Consider the following 11,297-nt stretch of genomic DNA (forward strand, 5'->3'; position numbering starts at 1 on the left):
GACCACTATCTCTCATGTATCAGCAGCTGGGTATTTCAGATTGTCTGACATTCTGGAATGTATTGGTTTTTTTTCTGTAGCGTCAACAACTAGTGAGAGCATTTGTCACAACGAGACCACATGTGTCATATCACAAGAAAGTTCAAAAAACACACCACAGGTTTCTTCCTGTGCAAATTAGAAACACCAGGGATGTGGGGAGGGGAGGAAGGGCAAAGGTCAGCTGGCCCTGTCACATTAAAATTTCTTCAGGTCTTAGTTAGCCCTGGGTGGCAATGTGGCACAGTTGATAAAGCACAGGAGTAGGACTCTGAAGGCTTGTGATCTATTCCCAGCTCTACCACTGGCCTGCTAGGGGACTTTGGGCAAGTTAGTTCACCTCCCCGTGACTCAGTTTTCTCATCTGTAAAATGGGGATAATGATACCACTGTACTGAAATCTATGATGAAAAACAACATATAAACGCTCAACATTATTATTACTTGAATCTCTTGTTTTAAGTGGGCTACTTAGCCAACTCAAATAACGATGATGATATAATTGTATACAGAGTGGCTGTGTCTATACTGGCACGATCTTGCGCCAGAGCTATGCAAATGAGGCTCAGCGTGGAATATTGCCAAGCCTCATTTACATAACTAATGAGCTGCCATTTTTGCAGAAGAGGCTCTTGCGCAAGACGGAGCTGTCTACACTGCCCCTTCTTGCGCAAGAAAAACCCTCTTGTGCAAAGCTGTTATGCCCGAAAATAATCAGCATAATGGCTTTGCGCAAGAGGGTTTTTCTTGCGCAAGAAGGGGCAGTGTAGACAGCTCCGTCTTGCGCAAGAGCCTCTTCTGCAAAAATGGCGGCTCATTAGTTATGCAAATGAGGCTCGGCGATATTCCACGCTGAGCCTCATTTGCATAGCTCTGGCGCAAGATCGCGCCAGTATAGACACAGCCGATGGGGTTTTTTTGGGAATATCACAAAGCACTTTACAGATACTGAGTAATTAAGCCTTGCAGCAGTCAGCCTGAGGTAAGTAAGTATTATTATACAAGGCATCCCTCTATACATTGTCCTGTTATATGTCAGTTCTGCACTAACGTCGTTGACGCTTGTAGAAATTGTTGGGTTATAAGTCCTCCCATTCCCGCTCTTCCATCGCACACAAAAAAAAAGACCAATTTGTGCAAATAGAAGTCAGCCACAGGAAAAAATTCCCTGCTTTATGTCATTTCACTGTATGTCCACATTTTTGGAACGTATCTTGGACATAAAGGCTACGTCTAGACTGCAAGCCTCTTTCAAAATAGCGTCTAGACTACAACCAGTACTTTTAAAAAAGCAAGCCGCTTTTTCAGAAGTGAGCACCCAGGCAGTCTGGATGCTCTCTTTTGAAAAAGCACAGTTTGCATTACATAACGCCTTTCTTTGAAAGAGCACTTTCAAAAAAAGGTGTTTTTCCTTGTAAAATGAGGTTTTCCAGGATTGAAAAAACTGCTGCATTCTTTTGATTTACTTTCGAAAGAACACAGCAGCGGTCTAGACCCAGGGGAAGTTTTTTTCAAAAAAAGGCCACTTTTTTCGAAAAAACCTGTAGTCTAGACAAGCCATAGAAGGGATGCCCTGAATCCATTTTATAAGAGCGGGAGGAAGAGGAAACCCTGGGATAATTAAAGACAGATTTCATAACATAATACTCAAAGCATGTATATCTTAGCACACTTTGGTATACCAGTCACCCCCCTTTTGTAAGCAAAACTTTGGATTTGCAAATGTGAATGGGAGCTACTCTACATTAGGGATTTGTGCATCAGTACAGGTGAAAAAACTTCTAATGCAGACAAGTTGTACGTTGTAAAGATTTGTAACATGCACTGGTTTTGTGTTCAGTGGGTATGCAAAACAAGTCTAAATGACACTATGAAGGGGAGGGACGGGCAGGGCTATGTCTTACATCCTTCCTGATGTCTTTCCTGCTACCCACTTATTTTTAGTTCATTGGGCACAAGGTTTGAAGTGCTTACGCAAATACAACCATAATCTACTTCAATGAAGTTCTGCCAAAGGAAGGACTGAGCCAGGTTTTGATCCTCAGTATGAAAATGATTCATTTGCATGCCCACTGAAGACAAAAATTGGTGCCTGATACTGCACTTCACATTTCTATTTGGCCAATTGACCTCCAATGCACAACTTTACATTTATGTTGAATTTAGCCCCCCTCTGTGTCCCTTCTGAAAGGGCTTACTCTTGAGTGTATGCAATCAAAGAGACACGTTCCAGATGCAGAGGGGAATTCCCAAAGAGATGTGATGCTGGAGGGGGAAGTGGAGATTCAAGCAAGCCTATATGGCTAAAATAAGGAACAACTGCACCAACATCCTCCCTTAGATCAAACTAACCTTTTACTTCGTGGTTACATAAAGTCCAGTTAGTTTTTCTGTTTCTTCACCATTGATAATTGTTGGGTAGCTCTTGCCTTCAAGTTTCAGCCAGGGCTGGAAGAGCAAGCTCTGAAATGCCAGGAGACAAGCTGTTCTCACAGTATTTTCAGCTCAGCAGAAAGCTCTCCTGAAATAGTCTGTTTTTTATCACACTCTGAGCCCCATTTTTGTCCATTCAAAGCATTTTAAAAGTCCTTAAAAGAGCCAGAAGAGCATTCAGATCTTTGTATGCCATTGTAGAACAAGACTTTTGAGGTTTGACCATCACTAGCAGAAAGATGCCAACTATTGTTGCTTAAGTCAAAGTTCTTGGCACTTCAGTGAATTATACCTTTAGCTCTCATTACAACCCACCGCATTGAACAAAGTGAATCACACACACATTTCATAACTCTATATTCCATGAAAACTTGACAAGAAGCAGAATTCTTTGTCGGGGGTTCCCAAACTTTTTGACCCGGGGCCCAGTAAATCCATTCATGAACTTTTGGAGGACCGGTAATGGTCATTTGCATATTTGCATATTCATTAATAAAATGATGAATATTCAAATAAGTTGTTTCTGGTCCTCCCAAAAACCCCAGTGCCAGCTTTAGCAAAGCTTTTGATATAGTTACTCACAATATTCTTGCCACCAAGTTAAGGAATATGGATTGGATAAATGGACTGTAAGAAAGACAGAACGCTGATTAGACGAGGGTTTCCCAAACTTTTTACTTTAGTTGGAACCCTTTTTTTCCCCCCAATACTGCTTTTTGCAGCCCAAAAATATAAACACATAAAAAACAAACTGAGAAAATACCAGACATATAACATGTCTGGTATTTTCTCAGTAGGTAAGTTATATTATTAATAGATGTACCAGTTTGTAGTTTTGAACTGCCTGGCTGGTAAATGTGCTCAGGCTGCATGAGTGTGTCTACAAGCCAGACAGTTCGCAACTACTCGAGGGGTGTGTGTGTGGGGGGGGGAACAATAGAATCCCCGGGCCGGACTAACTCATGCTTTGTGCTTTGCAGTGGGGAGGGGGGAACAGGGGCAGCGTCCCAAGATCTACATATGGCCAGATAAGTCCCTCTCCCCGCAGGCTGATTCATTCCCCCCCCCCCCCCCGTTCCCCCTGCTGTGCCTCTGGCCAGCCCCACTTCCCCCAACCCCTTCCCAGGCAGCCAGGTCCCCCCAGCTTCTCCTCCCAATCTCCCTTGGCCAGCCCCGCTGCCCGCATCCAGCCCTCCTTCTGTCAGCCGCTTCTTCTCCCCCCCCCCCCCATCTTCCCCGGCCAGCTCCCTGCCCCCATCCTTGCACCCCCTGGCAGCCCTGATTCCACCAGCCCCCCAATCTCCCCAGCCTGCCCCAATTCCCCTGTCCAGTGCTGCTTCCGGTGGCCAGCTCTCCCCTCCTCCTCACCCCAGAATCCCCTGGCACCTGCACCTTCCCTTAGCCCTGCACCCTCCTGGTGCCTCCCCCTTCTCTTACTGCCCCTGCCCCCTTTTCCCTCTCTTTTCCTGATACCCACCCCCTCAGCACTCTCTGCCCCATCCCCTCCTGCCCCTCTGTGCCCTCACACATGACTTGCTCCATCCCCACCTCTCTCATGCCCATCCCTTCTTTCAAGCCTTCTCCCAGTACCTCCTCCTCCAGCCCCCAATGCCCTTCCCCTCTCCTCTCCACTCCCAGCATCACCTTGTCCCTCCTCCCACTGACACCTCCCCTCCTGCCCTTTCCCTCTTTGTCTGCACTTGGCCCCCTGGCATTTGTCTCTCTCTCCTGCACCCTGTCCCTTGGTGCCTTCCCCTTCCACTCTTCCCCCTCCCCCTCCACGCAAGCCCACCACCACCGCCGCTGCCGCCTCCTCGCCTCCGCCCAAGCCCATTCCCTACCTTCTGTCTTCCACATTGCGGGGCCAGAGGCTGCCGGAGCTAGAGTGGCCATGCCACGTGCCTCCGAAGACTTTTAAAATCCCGGGCCGTGACATCACGTCACGCCCGGGCATCCTCCCCACCCACGTGCAACACCGTACATGGGCAGAAGCAGGCAGTGAAGAGGAGCCGTGCACGGCGGGGATGCTCTGGGGGCGGGGTGGGAGGACGCGCGCGGGGAGCTGGCGCGGGGGACCTGTGCCCGTGCCAGGCAGAGCCAGGGGAGAGACCCAGCCCCCGGCTCTGTAACTCACCGGCACTTCCAGGTTCAGGGGCATGGGGCCGAATCAGCCTAACGCCGGCCCTGCTGGCAGCCACCAGCCATGCTGAGGCCCGGTATTTTTTTCCTGCGGCCCGGTATCGGGCCGCGGCCCATAGTTTGGGAAACGCTGCTTTATGTAACCATGAGCTAATGTTTTAACTTTGTGTCTTAATTTCCCTCTCTGTAAAATGGGGATAATAATACTTAACATTATCTAAGAGAGGTGTTTATGAGTCTTAATTTATTGTTTGTGAAAATGCTTTGAGATGCTGGGACTAAAGATGCTGGGACTTCATGGTTTTCATATCATAAGCGTCACATCTGTACATTCTCTAAATCATTGGGACCAAATTTCAGACACTGCGTTGTGACATCCCCGTCTTCTCTCTGAGCTAGGGTCACTGGACATTGTTCTCATACTGAGCATTGCTGGAGGTGCAGTGTTCTTTGTCATTTTTCTGGCACTGCTGATTTACTGTATCAGGAAGAAGAGAGCAGAAAGATACGACGAAGAGGGTAAGTACTTGAAACTTGTGAATTTTGTCACACTGAAATTCTCCACTTCCTTTGTCTGTTTTAATCTTGGTTTTTGATGGGTGTATTTAACAAGACAATGCTATTTTAGCATTATTAAGGACTATTATTTACCAGTTAGGGGAGAACATACTGTCCAAAAGCTTGTCTCAGAGAAGCAGCCATGATTATTTTGAACATCCTTGATCTAACTGTATGCTTTAGAATCTGAACATACACTCTTATTAACCAGCATCAGTTATTGCATTTGAAAATGTAGGCATGCCTAGAGAATGATTTGGGGAGTTCCATTTTTTTGGATAGGCAGCCCAAGAGACTTTAAAGAGACCAGATTTTCAAAAGTACAGAGCATAAGAGAGAGGTTTTTATTATTATTATTTATTCATCCTCTTAAAATCAAGCCCCAGTATGGTATCCCAAACACAGAGATATGCGAAATCACTAGCCAATTTGAAAAGTTAGGTTATGAGTTTGTGCTAATGGTCACAGAAAAAGAAGAAAAGATTTGCAATGAGAGAAATCAAATTAAAGAATACAACAGAAGTATTGGCTATAAATAACAATGAAATCCTCATGACAGGTAAGTCATATCATTAGGGTGAACAGGGTTTAGCTAGGTTCTCCATCCTCATGATGAGATGTTTTTAGGGTGCAATTGGCTTGACCAGCAACCGGAAGGACCACACATTTCCTCATAACCATTCCTTGGAATATTTCTAGTCTGACTTTGCAGACCTGAGAGGTATGGACAGTTCAGCAACTGCACTTTTGGGTGCTCATCTGAACCAAACCCAAACTCCAGACCTATTAGGCATGTCTTCACTAGAAAACTAAGACATGTTAGAATATGACCTTGAGGAGCCATGAATGTAAGAACAGCCATACTGGGTCAGCCCAAAGGTCCATCTAGCCCAGTATCCTGTCTTGTGACAGTGGCTAATGCCAGGTGCTTGGGAGGCAATGAAAAGAACAGGTAATCATCTAGTGATCCCTCCCCTATTGTCGACTCCTGGATTCTGGCAAACAATTTGTTTTAGTGACCATGTTTAAATAACTATGTACCCCAGCAATTAGACAGGGACTGCTGTGTTTAATATTTTGCCAATATTTTGTCATGGATAACCTTACAGGAACCAAAAATTTACCCATGATCCACTGACACAATATTTAATCTGACTTGTCCCTGTCCTCATTGAGTGTTGAGGTGCATTTAACTTTGTGTTAGTTAACATTAGGTTCTTTGGAATGGTTCCATATGACTTTAGGATCAGTTCAGTATCTGAGCCACTGGGTCACTCAGTCCCTACGTTAAATCACATATGGCCACTGGTCTTTCAGAAATGGCAATAAAATGGCCAAAGACCATTCGTCTATTTTCATCCATGGGAAGAACATTTAGTCTGGGGAAAAGGTATTAGATTGATGGCCCTTGTGTGCGGGGTCTTCTGTCTACCTGCAGAACAATGGCAGCATGGACAGCGGCTGGACAAACTTCATTTATGGAGCCCCCTGATGTCCCTCCAAAGATAAGGGATGAGATCAGTATCTTTGAAACACATCCTGCTTGCTGGTAAGCTGCGGTAGCTTTCCAGCAGAGTGGGCTCATTGAGAATAGGAGGGGATGGAACTGACTGAAATACCCTAGAAGCACTGTGACACCTACGGACGGGGCCATCAAGGTAGTCACGGAGTAGAGGGCAAATCTAGTTTTTATTATTTCATTGAAATAAGAAGGGGGCCCAACACCATACTACTTACATTACAAACTACTCAAGCATTCGATGCTTGCCAGTGTCAAAGCCTCTTTCCCTCGGTGGCCGTCACTCACCAGAAATAACAACACCACGTTCCTTTTTGAATCTTTTAATTTTTCTGTTGCCCTTCTGGTTTTATTTTCAAAATCTCTGGATAACTAAAAGGCTTCAGTGTGATACTTCTGCTAATGCTAAACCCTGCTGCAGTGTAAACCTTTGGTACCTGTTAGAGGAACAGGGCCCTGGAAAGAGCTCAGCAACTTGTTAAACTAAGACAGGTGTAGACTGCTCTGCAAACTCCTTCTGCAACCCGCACAGATTATTTTCTGTTTGTTTGCACATGCTGAGTCATTAACTAATTGCTTGGTGTTTTGCAGAAGAGGAGAGATCGATGCAAAATCAAAAAATGAGTGATGAATTAAAATATCGGGACCTTCCTCAAGTTCCAGCTCATGCTCCCCAGAGGCAGCCACGCCAGCAGCAGAGACCCGCTCCACAGCCTCATCCTCCACATCAGGCAAAGCTTCCCCAGCCTCGGCCACGCACTCAGCCAAAATCTCCAAGCCACATGAAAGAGAGACAGTAAGCATTTGTCCTGGAGGAACAGAAATCGTCTCATGACCAGCTCTGGTGGGACCCACAACAAAAATTACTCTGCAAATCTCCAGCAATCCCCCTGACTGGCCACTTTTATTGTAAAAGCTCACACTGTTTATATTGAAGGACTGATGGAAAGGTTCAACGATGGAGATTTGAGGTGATCAAAAGTCATTACCTTGCTCCAAGTGACTCCATGCAAATGTGGGGCATTTAGTGCTGAAATCTGCTTCGCTTGGTTTTACCTCTCCTTGCTCTTTTCCAGTCTAATTTGTTTTGGAAGGCCCTAAGACTCTATTGAGATGTCATTTATCACATCTAGCTCTTTCTCCCTACTAGCCGCACTTCTACCCAAACACCCCTCCGGTTGTTGCAGCCCAGCATTTGATCCCGTAGAGAGGAAAACAGTTATGTTAACTGTAATGAAGGTCTGATAGATAGAGGTGTGCTGGAAAGAAATGGTAACTCTATGTCTTGGCTGCAGTGACGTGACCTGGTTCAGAGTTCCTCTGGCAATTATGCTTGCCACGTGGCAGGAGCCAGTATGCATTGCTGTGAGAGATTCCATAATACTGCAATACCTGCTACCAACCAAAACCAAGTAGTTTCATTAATAATGACTTTCTCTGAACCTTGTGGGCTCTGTCATCCCATGGCCACTTTGTCTTCTCCAAACAGGCCCAGGTGTGGTGGTCTGCTCAGCCACTAAGATTGGTGTGCCACCTGGAGCCAGTCACATGTTGCAAAGGAAGGGAATTCACTGTCTTGTTTTCTCTACACTATTGTTTGCTTCTAGAAAAAAACTGGAAATGCTGCAGCGGCATTTTCCGCTCCTCTGCCAGAGCCCCATCCACACTGAGGGACTTAGGAGGCCTCATGTGCTCCATTTCGGTGAAAGAGTTGGTTTGCATCTGATGCCACCTCATCTGTCTGATACACCTGGATCAGAGTTCTGAAAGAAAATATCCTTAGACTGATGCGGGTCAGGGGAACCTGCAGTTCCAGTGGCAACTGAAAGGTGTATAACCAGGGTATTTACACACAACTGTGGAGACTTCTAGCTTTGACAAAGAAGGACATGATTGGCTGGCCTGCAGTCAGCACCCATGTCTGTGCATATAATGGGAAAAACATTCTTGCTTATTCCTCTCCCCTTTGGCAAGTCTCATGACCTCTCTGATTCGCCGAGGCCCAGTGTTTCTATTTTATTCACTGTATTGTCTGGATAGTAAAAGCAGCCCCTCTGGTGTGAGTGACAGCACAATGAGCATGAGGCAGGTATGGAGACATGAGAGCTGATCTCAGTGGCACATTGGCTGGAGCTTGTTACTCCTCTCATGGAAAGTAGATGATCCTCTGAGACTCCTGTGGTGTTAAAAGGTGTATCCTTGTTTCTCTAAAAAAAAATGTGCCTAGTGATGACCTGCCTGGCACAGGGAAGAGACGTGTGGGGTGGGGGGGACCTGCATATCCTGCTAAGAGGCCAGTTGTACTTTGCTCTTTCTTCAGAAGCAGGTCAGTACAGAGGAAAATGTTATTCACTCCTAATCCAGCTTTCTGCAGTGTGTGCTAATGGTTTGACTGTTTTAAGGTTTATTTTAAAAAATGGCTTGTCCTTTATTTTGTATACAATATATACCTAGTACTGCATAAATAAAGACTTGAGGGCAGACAATACAATGCTAGCCTACACTGCTTCTGGACTCTGGATATCTGGCTTTCACTTAGTTATCCATAGTGACAAAAGATGTGTGATCCTCAGTGGCCACCATCCAGAATGACACACTCACACATAGCTCTGGGCTACCCCTTCATTGTGCACTGCCAGCAGGGATGGCGTGGGGGTACCCTGTGTCTAACCCCAGCTCCCTGTTGTGAGCAGGAGGAGTCACTGAGTCCAGCCTGTGTCCTGAAGGGCATACAGCTCCTGTCCTGGAGTGCAAGATGGTTAGCTATGCCCATTCCAGTCCATTAAAGTAAAAGGTCCGTGTTGTCTTCATCCTGGATTGGCCTTATCCTGTGATCTCAGCAAGGGAGTTCTTGCTCAGTGAGAACTGGGCCCTAAGGTGGGTGAAGGGTTCATTCTGTGCCCATCTGACATCCCCAAAGTCAGGTTGGTGGGAGGGGATTCTGTGCCCAATCCTGATGCCTAGGACAATTTTGGGGTCAAAATGACATTTGCTGCAGCATTTGCCTTATGAGCAGGTTGTCCCACAATCTGCCCTCTCCTCTCTCAAGGTGATGGCCACAAAATAAAGTTAATTGCAAGCTGAGGTTCAAGATGGCTCTGGTGGCTTGTTGAAGGCTCTCTGCTGCCAGTAACATACTATTACTTCCTGGGAAGGTGGGACCAGGGAGTGCCACGGAAGTGCCCCCTGTGAACTAATATTAGTGCTGTGCTCCGCAATGAGGAAGAGCCTGCTTCAAGTCCATGCTGACTCACTCACTGGGTTGCAGGGCGCTCAGTCTGCAAGCTAAAGCACCCTGGTGGCTGTCAGTGGTCTGCCACACAGGAGACCCGAGTTTGATGCCATTCCTGGTCTCTTGGTATGGGGGGGCTGCTGGGTGTGGCCCACTGTCCTAGCACCAGTGCATGTGTTGCACTGCCACGGGGAGACCTGGCCCTGATTGCCGTGGTCTTTCCTGCGCTGCCAAGGGCAGGGCCAACATGCTAAACCTCTGGGCAAAGTACGTGTCTCTGCTAAGTTCACAAGCTGTGATGCAGTTGAGTTTTTTAAATCAACAGTAAGCAGTCTGCTGGCTTTCTGTTCTCACCCTGATCTCCGAGTGCTGCCTTTCCCCGGCACAAGCAGAGACCTGTGAACTAGCTCACTGTTGGCAGGAAGCACAGAACCACAGGCTGCAAGTGCACCCGAGGTTTCCTGTAAATTGCAGCACATCAAGTCATTTAGCCCCATGCCTAGAAGCAGCGTTGGCTGGACTCCGCTGCTGAAAGGAAACTCCGTACAGCCTTGTAACGCTGAGCACTACAGCATGGGGAAGATCCAATCGTTGTGCTGGTACAAGCCTGGGGGGTGTTATACATCTGCTGCAAAGGGGCTGTAGTTCAAGGCTGAATAGGGTGAAGTCACTGGGATGGGAGGAGAGGATAAAGGGCTTGTCCCCAGTCCCTCGGTGCAATCCACTGACGATGTTCTAAGAGCTGAACGGGTTTCTGCGACAGTGCCTAAGCATCACACTTACCAGAGCTCCAGCCTGCAGGGCTCTGGACTGAGGCCAAACACCTGGGGGCTGTGTCTACACTGGCATGAATTTCCGGAAATGCTTAAAACAGAATAGTTTTCATTATAAGTATTTCCGGAAAAAGAGCGTCTACATTGGCAGGCTGCTTTTCCGGAAAAGCATCTGTGGCAATGTAGACGCGCTTTTCCGGGAAAGAGCCCCGATCACCATTTTCGCGATCGGGGCTTTTTTCCGAAAAGACTACTGGGCTGTCTACACTGGCCCTTTTCCGGAACAGTGTTCCGGAATAGGACTTATGCCCGAGCGGGAGCAGAATAGTTTTTCCGGAATAGCAGCTGATTTTGTACAGTAGAGCATCGTTGCTTTTCCGGAAATTCAAGGGCCAGTGTAGACAGCTCGCAGCTTATTCCAGAAAAGCAGCTGATTTTCCGGAATAAGTGGCCCAGTGTAGACACAGCCCTGTTGACTCCAATGGGATTTATGCCCAAGTAAGGGCTAAAGCAAGAAGTGCAGGTTTGGTCCTATAGCTCTATGGCTGATATAAGAGATATAAGCATCACGGCTGTTAGCTGAATGAGTTAGTTCAAAGCTAAC

At 46.8% G+C, this 11,297-nt stretch overlaps 1 protein-coding gene across 3 annotated transcripts in view; it reads left to right on the forward strand.

The window, feature by feature from the left end:
- LOC102451665 (T-cell surface antigen CD2) overlaps positions 1-10,829 on the forward strand; it is a 31,422-nt gene extending 20,593 nt beyond the window's left edge. For 2 of the 3 annotated variants that reach the window (XM_075909224.2, XM_006124233.5), the window contains exons 4-5: positions 5,011-5,130; positions 7,280-10,829. In XM_075909224.2, coding sequence (XP_075765339.2) covers positions 5,011-5,130; positions 7,280-7,488 — 329 coding nt within the window. In that variant the 3' untranslated portion in view covers positions 7,489-10,829. Of the gene's footprint in view, positions 1-5,006; positions 5,131-7,279 lie in introns of all 3 variants that reach the window. The other variant, XM_075909222.2, reaches the window with a different exon arrangement.
- The last annotated feature ends 468 nt before the right edge of the window (positions 10,830-11,297 follow it).

The sequence above is a fragment of the Pelodiscus sinensis genome, chromosome 1 (assembly GCF_052426305.1).
Source record: "Pelodiscus sinensis isolate ZL-2025 chromosome 1, ASM5242630v1, whole genome shotgun sequence".
NCBI lineage: Eukaryota > Metazoa > Chordata > Testudines > Trionychidae > Pelodiscus > Pelodiscus sinensis.